Genomic DNA, 14,399 nt, shown 5'->3' with positions numbered 1-14,399 from the left:
GGATGGAGGAAGGTCTGTCCAGAGTACTGTTTTCTCATTATTAGAGCAAACGTTAATTTTGGGTAGCCAGACAGGAGAATAAGGATGTGCAAAATTTTAGTTGTGAAGACTGTGAAGTTTATGTTCTCAGTTGTGGTCAAGTGTCCTAGAAATCTCATTCAAAGTTTTGCTTTACCTCAAACTGGCTTCTATTTCCCATAAACATCCCATCATCCACAACAGTAGAAAGTAGGTCCCACTAACCTTTTCCCTTAGTTCTCCATAAGGTTTATGAAGGTGATGAGGAGGATGAGGACAGTATCCACAATAGCATGGAATATTATTTACAGATTCCTGAATGTCAGGCTCTGGGCTAGACATTCTATGTAGATTATAGTCTTCTTAAGGTTAGCAGCGCTACAACATGTTTATTTTACAGAAAAGAGAACAGCAATTTTTTTCTCTTTTCTTTTTTTGTTTTTTTTTTTTTTTTCTGTACCTGGGATTGAACTCAGGGGCATTCAACCACTGAGCCACATCCCCAGCACTATTTTGTATTTTATTTAGAGACAGGGTCTCACTGAGTAGCTTAGTGCCTTGCTTTTCCTGAGGCTGGCTTTGAACTTGTGATCCTCCTGTCTCAGGCTCCTAAGCAGCTGAGATTACAGGTGTGCACTGCTGCACTCAACTGAGAGAAGTATTTTTATGAAACTCTTGCTAGACTTTTAGCTCATACACTCTGAATTCATGTTGAATTGTGCTGTCTGGTTATAGTACAGGGATGCTGAGAATGAGGACCCTCGTGGCTGTGCCTTTGACTAGTCAACCAGTCATTTAACTTGCCTGTTATTTCTGCCCCTCTGGGTGCACTTAAATTTGAGGTATCAGGTAAATCACAGAACAGATTGGCAGGTGTCACCGAAACACTGATTTTTGTTTCCCCAGATCCTATAGCTCACTTGGCATAAAGGGGTCATCAAAAATAAAAATGGCTGTTAAATATCAGAGACTTTTTGCTGATCCACAGTAGTTGGCCATATTCCATGTAGCTCGGCATTCTTGTGTTTTCCTTCCTGCAATTTCATCTCTTTTAGGAATGTACCACAGAACTAGGGACAAGTCACAAGAATGTTTGTGTATATGCCAGGGTCATCTGGGTCCTATAATTTCATTTAGGTACATTGACATTTATTTGGAAAATTATATTGTGTGCATGAGCAAATATGTAACAACAAGCCCCATCAATATGTACAACTGTAATGCACCAGTTTAAAAAAGGGCCCTTGCATAGATTTTCATGGGATTAAAAATATATGCATAAAGATTAGTGGTCAGGTGAGCCTTAGGTTTTGTGGTGAGACGCATTTGGGACTTTTGCATTACTCCAAAGGTCCAATAGCCTTTGACAATTGTATTCATCCTCAAATTCAGTGTTTAATTGTTGAATTATTTACTTTTTGAATAAAACCTACAAAGATCAAATATATATTAGTTTCAAACTTAGATATGTGGTGTGCATGTTTTGGAGATGGGTGTTATTCTCCATATTTCCAATAAGCAGTCTGAGAAGAGAGATGTGGAGAAATTTACCCTTGTTGTTCATATCATCGCAAGTCAATAATGAGTGATTGAGTATTGTTTCCCTGACTCAAATCCCATGGCAATGTCCCTCACATTAGAGCCAATGGGAATGTTGTCACCCATGCAAAATAAAATGTATCTTTGATTTATCTTGGAAGAAGTTCTACTAGATGGAAATCAGGGATTTCAAAAAGTAGACCCAGACAGTTATTAAAATTTATTTTCAATTATGGTACTGAGAAAATTCAATGGAGAAAGATGGTGTTTTTCATTTTTTTCTTTCCACTTAATTCTTCTGCAATAATTGAATAGATGTTTAGGAGAAATGAACTTAATTCAAAACACATGTACAAATTAAATTGACATGAATCAAAATTTTTAATAAAGATACAATAATAAATTTTAAAGAGCAAAAGACAAGAATATTTTTGTGGAATACACTAAGATTTTATTCATAGTTGTATAATAAGAGGTTCATTTTGAAATGATTACACAAGCATGGGATAGAGCTTCTTCCAATACTTCCCCTTTCTCTCTCTTCTTCCCTTCCCTCTGTCTCCCCTCAACTCTATGGGTTTTTCTTCCAATTACTTCTAGTTTTTTTTTTTTTTTAATTTAGTGCATTATGGATATACATAAAGGTGAACTTCACAGTGGTTCAGTTAGAATTCAATTATCCTCCACTCAAATAATATCTTTGGGGAATAAATGTGTAAGAGAGTTAAATCATGCAGAAATACCCAGAACTCAAAACTCATAGATAATAATTCATAATTCATAAAAATATCATTAAATGTTTATATTTTCAAATTGCCAATCACTTTTATTGACAACAACGTCATATCAATGAACATTTTTATAATCCCCAGGGAGTATTCAAAGTCAGTGGTTCTACACCCTTCTTTAAAAGCCAGGGTATCAGAAGGTTTATAGGATTTAACATGCAGATAAGTTGGTAAAATTTGTTTAGGTTTGAAGTCAGAGTATCCGAATATGTTCAAATATCCCCAGGTAAATATATTGGAAAATGGTGCTGGACTCCATTACTCTTTGCAATTGAGAATTAATAGAAAGTTTGTTAAATATCTGCATAAAGTATGTACTTTTGGCATGTTACAAATAAAGAAATTGCCAAGTCATTTACATCATTCCCTCTGCTTTCCTGGTTTGCATTATTATCAAACTTTATCACAATTAGTATGAACAAAATAATGACCCAGAATTGCCTTCAGGTAGCTGGAATAAGAAAATAGGAATCCAGGATCATGAAGGATCCCTGTGAAAATATACTAACTAGGGATAAGAATGTCAGGACTGAAACTTGGGCCATGGATACATCTCTGGCCCTGAAATCCTCCACTGTGAATGAGATGGTTCGTGATTCAAAAATGAAGGATCATGTCCAAGTTACCACAGAATAGAGGGTCAAGAAAAAAATGTAAAAAGCCTAGAGTGGTCGTAATAACAGATATACTACTGAGTTTATAAGAAGGTGACAATAATAAAATTAAATTAAAAATAAAATTAGACATTTAAATTAAGAAGAAGTAAAAGATAATACTTGAAAAGAATTTCATTATGTTTTTGACTGGTGCATGCTACATTAAGGTCGCATTTGGTCAGCAACATCATAAGATTATGTACATTTAACCAAACACCTTTTATAAAAATTGAAGTTCACTACCATCAGAATTGGGAATTATATACTACAAACTACTTAAAAGAAAATCAAATTCTGAGTGAGCACTTGCATAAAGGAAGGAAATCAGAAACCTAACAATGAAGAAAACCTTCTGGGAGATAACTGGCATGTAATTATGTTTTCTGATTATGAACTGTCAGCTCCAATAGTATTACTATAAGGCAGTCCTAAATCTTGCAGAGTTTGTACTGTATATTCCAAGTACAGAGATGCTGTACCTTGAATTCAAATAAAAATAAGGTAAATTTCAATGCTTCTTAAATTCCTTTATGATGATTTTGTTTCCCTGAAAGCAGGAAGACTTACTTCTTCTCTATTATTTTCTCAAAAGAATAGGTCATATTGTAATGTGATCCTGAAGTTGTTAATCTCTAATGTTCTTGGTCTTTAAACAGTGTTCAACTGAGCCTCTTCCAAGTAGGTGTGCAAACAAGAAAGTGAATAACACTAATTGAGATAGTTCAAAGATTGGGTTTGTCACAAATGAGAAACATTGCCAAAGGAATTCAAATATATAGAGAGTACTGGGCGGATTAACTTACTTCTTCTTCCCCACAATATTTATTATTTTTATTTTGCAAAAGGTGTCCAAGCAATATAGAAACACAAAATTTAACAGGCATATCAGAATTCCATCTCCTGGGACTCTCAAATGATCCAGACCTGCAGCCCATCCTCTTTGGATTGTTCCTATCTATGTACCTGGTCACAGTTCTTGGGAATCTGCTCATCATCCTGACTGTCAGCTCTGACTCCCACCTCCACACCCCCATGTACTTCTTCCTCTCCAGCCTGTCCTTGGCTGACATCTGCTTCACCTCCACCACAGTCCCAAAGATGATTGTGGACATCCTAACTCACAGCAGAGCCATCTCCTATGTGGGCTGCCTGACACAGATGTCTTTCCTTATCATTTTTGGATGTATGGATGACCTACTTCTGACTGTGATGGCCTATGACCGGTATGTGGCCATCTGTCACCCGCTGCGTTATGCAGTTATTATGAACCCTCACCTCTGTGTCTTCTTTGTTTTTGTGTCACTTTTACTTAGCCTTCTGGACTCCCAGTTGCATAATCTGATCATCCTACAGTTTGCCTACTTCAAGAATGTGGACATTTATAATTTCTGCTGTGAACCTGCTCAAATCCTTAATCTTGACTGTTCTGATTCCTTCATCAAAAACATAGTCAAATGTTTTGTTGGTGCTATATTTGGGCTTTTTCCCATCTCAGTAATTCTCTTCTCTTACTATAAGATTGTTTCTTCCATTCTGCAAATTCCATCCCCAGGAGGGAAGTATAAAGCCTTCTCTACCTGTGGGTCTCATCTCTCAGTTGTTTGCTTATTTTATGGAACAAGTGTTGGAATGTACTTTGGGTCAGCCATTTCACATTCTCCCAGAAAAGGTGTGGCTTCCTCAGTGATGTACACAATTGTCACCCCCATGCTGAATCCCTTCATCTACAGTCTGAGGAACAGGGACATTAAAAATTCCCTAAGGATGTTGCACAGTGGAAAAGTCTATGTCAGGGCATGAGGCACTCAGTTGGATGCAGGTGGGAGAAGCCATAGTAGTAAACACCTGCCCCTCTGAATGCTGCCTCATGGGCACAGTACTTTTGCAGTTTGTTGGTGTTGGTTGTGGGGTTGGAGTTATAGGGTGTGCTTTAGCTGTGTGCAGAGTTTCGTTTTGGGGAGATGAAAAAGTTTGCATGTGGATCATGTTGATTGATGGTTGCCCAACAAAGGGAGCGTAATTGAAGTTATTGATATAGCATGTACAAATGACTCAAATGCTAATTTTAACCACCATAAATAATGGAAATAAAAAGCAATTGGTCTTTAAAAACAAGGGAGAAGAAAGACTGAATAGTACACATGAGCTTCCTTCTGAATAGAGGAAGGGGCCACAATCATTGTAGGCACTCATGTTCACCTCTTCTTCCCTCATTCCTATTAGGACACTCTTAAAGATCTGGATACCACGGAACACCTTGGCTAACCATGAACTCTGTGAATTCTTCCTTCAGGGTAGATCATAGTAATTAATTAGCCTGTGCCTCTGTCCCTTCAGATTGGTGCTTCCAGGGCAGTGACTCGACAGCTGCTCATGGTTGCCTGTATAAGATAAAAGCCTGTGATCTGGCATGGGTTTCACTTTTGTGAACAGAGCCTGAGGCTTCCTTGGGTCCCCAATGGGGAGGCAAGCTGGTTCTGCATTTCCTTGCCCATGACCCAGCACAGATGTGGAGTAAGGCAGTGATTCTGAGGAAAAGAACCCATGGATGAGGGACTATCAGACACATCATTCCCTAATCACAAAGACAAATTGGTCATTTTGGGTAGCTGTAAGGGAGGATATCAATATATGACATTTCAGCTAAAAGGACAGTTAAGTTTGGGTCCTTTGTTGTGCTTGGGGGTCCCAAAAGGCTCAGTCCCAGTTTTGCTTTCATTTGATTCTCAACCTACTTGCCATAGACATTTCATCCATGATCCTAGAATGGGAGTCCCTTTAGAATGCTCCCTCACCAGTCCTAGAGTTGACGAAGGTGACCAGAAGGACAGCACCATCATGACATTGGAACCTTTTCTCAGGGCTTCCCAATTGCCAGCAAATGAGCTCTGTGTTGCTGGTAGTGTGTTTATTTCTTCTGCACAGTCTTCCCTTACATCACGCACTGCCACATTTTTATTATTTTACTGAAATGGAAGGAGTGCCATATTTTTATGTAACTTTTACTAGGATCTTAGGTAGAAAATGTGTTGTCACATTTGAATTGAGCTCTCTCATTACAGGCACAGAGCATTTTTTCAGGAGAATCATAGCACAGTGTGCTCTTGATGATGCAACCAGATACAGTGACTTCCTTGTCACTCCAGGAAGACCCCTTTGTTCACACCACTTTGGGAGTTTTGGTAGATCACAGGGGAGCAGTTGAAGGTATGAGCTGCATCTCTTATAGGCAGGACATTCAGGGACCACAGGGAAAGATCTCAGAATATACATTGGATGGTTCAGCACAAACCACTCTCTTACCCCTGCTCAGATGTGTCTTGCAGCAGACCACAACCTCCTCCATTCTTATATCTGCTTGTTCAATATCAAGAGGCGACATCTTGCCAGGTCTTTGATTTCATTCCAACTCAGGAAACTAGAAGATATTTAAGATTATATCTGAGATGTTCCTGTGGATAACACCTCCGGACCTCTGTTTACAACTTTCTGAAGCTTGTTCAACAATGCAAATGTTTATTGAATCAGACCCAGAGATTGATAACTTTTCTTTCTTTATTTTAATTCATTGTACACAAATGGGGTCCAACTATTGTTTCTCTGGTCGTACATGAAATAGAGTTGCACCATTTGCATAATCATACATGTACACGGGGTAATAATTTTTGTCTCCTTTCAATATTTTTCTTTCCCTCCACCTCCTCCCCACCCCTCATTTCCCTCTATGTAATCCATCCTTCCTCCATTTTTGCCTCCCTCCCACCCACTTTATGTATCATCATCTCCTTATCAGAGAAATCATTCAGTCTTTGTTTTTTTGGGATTGGCTTACCTGACTTATCCAACTCCATCCATTTACCTGAAAATGCCATAATTTAATTCTTCTTTATGACTGAATAATATTCCATTGTGTATATATACCACAGTTTCTGTATCCATTCATCTATTAAACAGATACATGAAAAAAATGTTCAACATCTCTAGTAATGAGAGAAATGCAAATCAAAACTACCCTAAGATTTCATCTTGCCCCAATTAGAATGTCTCTTTAATCAATAATACTAGCAGCAGTAGGGGTTTGCTAGTTTGTGGGGGAAAAGGTACACCCATACGTTGCTGGTCGTGTTGCAAATTGGTGCAGCCACTCTGGAAAGCAGTATGGAGATTCCTTAGAAAACTTGGAATGGAACAGCATTTGACCCAACTATCCCACTCCTTGGCCTATACCCAAAGGACTTAAAATCAGCATACTACAGAGATGCAGCCACATCAATGCTCATAGCAGCTCAATTCACAATAGCTAGATTGTGGAACCAACCTAGACAACGTGGTTTTTAATGCTCTTGGTTTCACCTATTGTTTCTGTACAATAAGGCAGGTTGTCAGTATCTGTGAAACTCAGCATTGTGATCTGAATTGATTTCTCTTTGATACAATAATATTGAGTAAGCATTAAATAAATAGTGGATTCTCCATTTATGATTTCTATGTGGTGAATGTATAAAAATATGAGTTAGTATTATCAATAGTTATGATAATATTAATCTTCATATCTTCTAATTTAATATTCTGGAATATGAAGTTAGTGTTTTCCTAATTCTGCAATGTAACACTTTATTTTTGTACATAAGGAGTATCTGCTATGTATCTGGAAAGAAATGACTAACTCCCTTTTCCTTCTGATGCCCCAGAGACTATGGCTTATTTGGCACAAAAAAAAGACATCAAAAATAAAATAACCCTTCCTTTATTCACAAGTCTTGGCCACAATCAGTGTGGCTTCAGACACTGTGGCTTCAACACACTGTGGCTTCAACACACTGTGGCTTCAACATACTTGGGACTTTCCTCTCTGCACTTACATTCCTCTTAGGAAGGTCCTGTAGGAATAGAGACACAATAAAATAGCTTTTCTTGCATCTATGTGGGCTATATGATCCCATTTAAGTGCATCCACAACACTTAATTAGCCAAAGATCATAGCAGAGATTTTCCATGATAGAAAAAAAAGAATAAAAGTTACAAATAGAAGGGACCAGGTGGATCTTAGGTCTTGGGGTACAACCTATTCTAAGCCTATCCCATTCCAATGCTCCAGTGCCCATTAACAACTGGATTCATTAATAAACTTACTAGTTCCTCAATGGTTGAATTCTTTTTTTTTAAACCAACATTTGCTTATGTGCCACACAAGTTGTGGAGATACGTGCTGTTTTCAATATCCATTAAACAGTGTAAGCACAGAGAAAGAAGACTGACACACCTTCTGCATGTTGTAGCAGGTCTGTGAATCGAGAAGAAAATGTTGATTTCCTGAGTCACATCCCACAGTACTGTCCATTTTCCTGTCGTCCAATGGAAATAATATTTCTAATACAGAATCACTTGATTAGTAATGTTAGAAAAATTATTACTTGATGGACATCAGGGACATTTTTGCTAGTACATATTAAGACAATATAGGTGATGAACAATATCAGGATAAAAAACGTAGATGGCTATTAATAAAACTGAATACTCAACAATTCTTGAAGTTGAACATCTACCCCCCAAACTCATATTGTTTAGAAATTCTCACTTGTGTGATATTAAGAAAGGCACAAAATTTTTGAAAGAGTTTTCCTAATAATAAACTAACAAACTAAACGATGTCCTGTTCCTGTTAATGCTAGTATCAGTTAGAGGATTTGAAGTTGATGCTTGTACTGCACAGGGAATCGTAGAACCACGTGGTGATATAAGCCAGCACATTCCAGGGTCAGCTGGTCGACCGTGTGGTGTTGGATATAACCTAGATGAGCATTAGGTACCCTATAGGGAAGTTTTTAAAGGAACTCTTCATAGGCATATAAATCATTACTTACATGGAATCATGGGCAGGAAAATCTACTAACCAATTAATAGTTCTCTTTGGGGAATGAGTGTCAAGAGAATGGAATCATGTAAAGATACCAACAATTCATATATGTCACAGATGACAATTCAAATAAATACAAAATATTTGGTCCAAAGAAGATACAAAATTCCACACTTCAGCACAGATATTGTGTATTATTGATGGTACAAAGAGATAATATTAAGGAACTGTGTTCTATTTGAAAAGAGCAATTCAAAGCAATAATTCCCAGGTGTGGTGGAAGAAAAGATTATCAAGAAATTCACATGAAGGTATTCTGATTAAATTGTTTGTTTTTTATCTGAGACCGTGGTATCTGGATATTGCAAAATATCCATATGTAAATATATTAATTATGAGACCAAAAATGACTAATCTACATAACAGACTCAAAATAAAAACCTTTCTACTGACAAATCTATTTTGTAGAAAACTATTGCTTCATTTTACAGATGAGGAAACTGTTTGGCTATGTTTACATTATTTCCTGTCAGGTTTTTGTAATTTTTTCCGAATTAAATATTTATGTGAGGTAACAGAATAGCCAGTTTCCTTCAAGTAAAACTGCTAATAAGAAAATTGTAAACCATGTGAAAAGAAATTACTTAGGCATAAGAAGTTTGAGAATAAAACCTTGGTTTGGGATTTTCCCTGTATCTAAAGTTTTGGATGGTAATATAAGAGGGTCCATGATACACAGGAAGCCATGAAGCATTATTAGCAGAACAATATAGGATGCAGAATTTAAAAATGAAGTACAGAAGTATTTCTATGCCACATACTTTACTTACATTGCATGATGTTTGTACAAAAAAACCAGTATAAAATTAAAAATTTCAAGTGCTTAATATTTCATTATTTTTCAATGACAAGTGCAGTATGCATTAATTCCATATTTGTGCCCAATCATGTCATATGGGTATTTGAATTTAACTAAAGCATATTTACCATTATTTGAAGTCCATCAGAGTAAAGGTCAGCAATTATAGAGTAAATGATTTTTAAAGAACCGTAGAGTGAGAAAGACATTATTACCTCATGTACATGTGTGACTGCATGACCAATATGATCCTGCAATATGTATAATCAGAAAAATGAGAAATTACAGTCCATTTATGTGTGATCTATTGAAATGTGTAAATGCATTCTACTGCTTTGTACAACTAATTAGAACAAATTAAAAGTTTTAAAAAAACAAGTAAAAATTGAGTGAGCATATATATCTACCAAAAAGGAAGTTAGAATGCCTAATATTGTTAAAATCTCTGCATGATAATTGGAACATCACATTTTTTAATAACAAATTGTCAACTTTAGTGTTCAGATAACACATTTGCCTCTTGTAGAGGGTTTGATAAGTATTCTAAGTCAAGAGAATGTGTACCATTATCTCAGAATAAAATGTAATTTTTGCTTCTTTTTTAAAAAATATAGATATTTTTAGTTGTTGATGGACCTTTATTTTTATTTATTTATTTTTATATGTGATCCTGACAATCAAACATAGTACCTTACACATGAGGCAAGCACTCTACTACTGTGCTACCACCCCAACCCCTATATTTGCTTCTTAATTTCCTTCTTTTTAAATTTATCTTTTAATGTTTTACAGACTGCATTTTGATTCATTGTACACAAATGGGATACATCATTTCATTTCTATGATTGTACACAATGTAGATTCATACCATTCGTGTAATCATACATGTACATAGGGTAATGATGTCTGTCTTATTCCACCATTTTTATACTCCCCTCTCTCTCATTTCCTGTACATAATCTAAAGTTCCCCCATTCTTCTCTCCCTCCCCACCCCAATACCCCCATTATATATCATCCTCCACTTATCAGGCAAAACATTCAGCCTTTGGTATTTGGGATTGGCTTATTTCACTTAACATGATATTCTCCATTTCCATCCACTTATTTGCAAATGCCATAATATTATTCTTCTTTATGGCTGAATAATATGCCTCAGTTTATACACAAAGGACTTAAAATCAGCATACTACAGTAACACAGCCACATCAATGTTTATAGCACCTCAGTTCACAATAGCTAGATGTGGAACCAACCTAGATGCCCTTAATTTCCTTTTATAAGAGTGATTTTTTTTTTCAATGGAGAAACCTATACACATTATACTTTATACACATTATATATATGTATGTATATATATATGTATATGTAATATATATATAATACACATGTATATAAATAACAGAGTGAACACAAAATTTTGTATGATTAATATGCACTAATAAATATAATTAAGTGTCCTGTATTTTACTGTAATGACAGACTTGCTATCTCTAATACTCCTGTTCTTCTACCATTGCTCAGTTGAGTGTAAGAATAGGTGTAGAAGGAGGAGAATGACAGAGAAACCAATAATGGAAGAGTTTTAATAAGGTTGACTCTGTTGTGACTGAGAATTATTGCAGAAGGTACATGAATTCTTGTGAATACATAATTTTAAAATACACACAGAGAGCTAGCTGCCAACTTATTCCTTTTTTCTATTTTTTAAAAAGGTATCTAAGAAATAAAAACCATAATATTTAATATAAGCATCAGAATCCCTTCTCATGTGTTTCTCAGACAATCCTGACCCACACTCCTTGTTCTTGTCCTTGTGACTGGTCACAATATTTGGAAGCTGCTCGTCAACCTGAACATCAACTTAGACTCCCACCTTCGTGCCCCATGTATTTCTTCCTCTCCAACCTGTCCTTGACTGACATCCGTTTCATCTCTATCATGTTCCCAGATGGTAATTTGATCCTGCAAATTCACAGTACAGTCATTTTCTACCTGGGCTGCCAGATACAGATGCAGATTTTTTGAAATATCATATTTAGAGATGTGGCTTATATGCTCTGATTGTGATGGACCAAGACAGATTTGTGCTCTCCTCTCACACCCCTGCATTATCCAGTCATCATGAGCTCTCACATCTGTAAATTCTTAATTTTTTGGCTATCCTTTAGTACTCTCAGATGTGCAATTTTACTGACTTACAGTGTATCTGTCTCAAGGACGTGAAAATTTCTAATTTCTTCTCAAGTCCTGAATCTCAACTGGCCCAACATCTTCTGCAATAACACAGTCATATTTTTTGTTTACACCACATTTGTTATTTTTTTGGCTTCCTCTCAGGGATCATTTTGCCTTCATTCTAATAATCCCATTATTGGGTTGGATGTATAATAGGTCACACATCTCGGTTGTTTATTTTATGTAATGGACATTGTAGTGACCTTGGTAAGCTATAACCTGTTTTCCCAGAAGTACTATGGTGGCCTCAGTGGTGTGCACAGTGATCACCCCTATGCCGAATCCCTTCATCTGCAGCCTGGCAAACAGAGACCCACTGAACTATAAGAGAGTCCCTGTGACACTCATTTGAGATATCAGTTGAAATATGCAGCAAATATGAAGATCTAGACCAGCAAATCCTGCCTCCATGGTCATGTTATTTTTGTGGTTTGATTTCTCAACATGTTTCATAAGAGCATGTTGGTCTCCAGAGTTGTGGGACAGGGGATTGAAGAGTTTTAAAAATAGACACACATTTTCAGTAGGGGAATAAGAAAAAACTTTAGAGATAAATGATAGTGATGATTTCATAATAGTGTGAAAGTAAATAATGTCACCGAAATGTATGCTCATGGCTGAAATGTGCTTTTAAAAAAAAAATGCTTTTAGTAGTTAGATAGTTATATGTGATATTTTGACTGATTTGATATAATTGTAGATGCATGCAATATAATTTGCTTCTTTTCAGTCCCCAATACTTCCTTTTCCCCTTCCCTCTTCTTTCCCTGCTCTAGTGGTCTTCCTTCTGTTTACTTCCTGTTTTTTAATTGGTGCTTTATAAATGCACATAAAGGTAAATTCACTGTGGTAGAGTCATATATGTGCATAGCATAAGGTGGTCAATTACACTTAGCATTTCCTCTCTTTTCCCTTCCCTCCTTTTCCCCTCTGTCTCCTTCCTCTACTGCATTCATCTCACTATTGTTTTCATGAAAATCCCCCCTCCCTTTCCCCCCTCATTTTTGTCTAGTTTCTGAATATGAGAAAAAATATTTGTCCCTTAACTTTCTGGCTCTGACTTATTTCACTTAGCAAGATGTTCCATCTCATTACCAGCAAATGCCATGATTTTATTCTTCTCTATGGCTAAGTAAACCTTTTTCCTCTGAAGAATTATTTCAAATAAAAAGGGATTTTAAACATGAAAAAAGAGGAAAGTTCACACAAGTATCCTATGGCATAGAGGAACTTCAATAAATTTGGGGACATTCATTTTCTGTTCTTCATCTTCCACCATCAGCGTTGGGAAATCCTTAGAGATTGGGGTAATGTGGACCAATTTGAGTAATTATGAGTTCTGTGCATTGAGCCTCCAAGGTCATTTAGCAGGCAAAAGTCAGCTTGTAGCTTCAGTCCTTCAGTTGATGACTCATTACAGTGGGCTGCACGCCTGCGTGTCCTTCTCCATGGTTGTCTGCATGAGGACACTCTTATCTGAAATTGCATTCATATCAGTCTTGAGGACCAAACCTGAGTTTTCTTTGGGTGCAAGACATGGGAGGGTCTTCTCATCTGTCCTTCTCAGTCACGTCCCAGCAGAGAAGCAGTGTAACCCAGTAAGTACAGAGAGAGAAGAAGAATGCAGGAAGGACTCTTGCAGGTACTGTTTCCTCAGCATAAGGACAAAGATGAAATTGGGGTAGCCACGTGAGAGTGTATCTATATGCCATTGCCCTGACCAGGACTGTGAATTTTATGTTCCTGGGTGTGGTTGTGTTTCCAAAAATTCTACTCAAACTTTGCTTTCCACTCACACTTGCTCTACTTCCCATAGATATCTCTCCCAAAATGGGCTCCACAAAACTGATTCCTAAGCATCCCAAAAGAATTTTTAATGTAATGATAAGCATGAACAGGAGGATGGCAGTAACCATAACATCCTGAGTCACTACTGTGTATTTCCTCCGTGTCGGACACAGAACTGTGTGTTCTGTGCAGCTTGTTTCACCCCATGTACATTGTCCTCCTGTATTTATAAGGGACAACATGATTATTGTTTTACAGAAACCCAAAGAGAAAACCTTTACTGTATTTAGGCAGTAGAGAATGAGGCCATGTTTTAATTGAGGGCATCATACCAGGTGAATTCCGGCAGGTTGTCCTCCTGGCCACTCAAAGAGTCATTCAGTTCCCTGTCACTCAAAGAAGATAATCTTGCACACTGTGCTCTTCTCCTTAGGCCATTTCTGGTAGATGACAAGGCAGAGCAGTGGGTGGCACAAGCTGCACCCAGTGTAGGAAGGATAGCAACAGATCACAGACAGAGGAGGTTCTTGATGATTCAGCACAGAGGTCCCTGGACCCTCTATTCCAGGATGTTCCTGTGGCAGCCTGACACCTCCTCCATGCTTGTATTTGGCTCACTGGACCTCAGAAGGAGACATGAAGTCAGGTCTTGACTTT

General features: G+C 37.1%; 1 protein-coding gene across 1 annotated transcript; it reads left to right on the top strand.

Annotated features, from left to right (window-relative positions):
• The first annotated feature begins 3,832 nt into the window (after positions 1 to 3,832).
• On the top strand, positions 3,833 to 4,801 carry LOC124968060 (olfactory receptor 18-like). The gene has a single exon (XM_047530440.1). It carries the CDS (start codon positions 3,959 to 3,961, stop codon positions 4,799 to 4,801), a length of 843 nt encoding a protein of 280 aa, XP_047386396.1. The 5' UTR covers positions 3,833 to 3,958.
• Positions 4,802 to 14,399: the final 9,598 nt, after the last annotated feature.

Source organism: Sciurus carolinensis, chromosome 17, assembly GCF_902686445.1.
Source record: "Sciurus carolinensis chromosome 17, mSciCar1.2, whole genome shotgun sequence".
In the NCBI taxonomy this organism is placed as follows: domain Eukaryota; kingdom Metazoa; phylum Chordata; class Mammalia; order Rodentia; family Sciuridae; genus Sciurus; species Sciurus carolinensis.
The sequence above is the reverse complement of the archived record's forward strand: the minus strand, read 5'-3'. Positions and strand labels throughout refer to the sequence as shown.

Bases quoted from the DNA above. Each gene is read 5' to 3' on its own strand.
- LOC124968060 (XM_047530440.1), top strand. From the start codon at position 3,959: ATGTACCTGGTCACAGTTCTTGGGAATCTGCTCATCATCCTGACTGTC.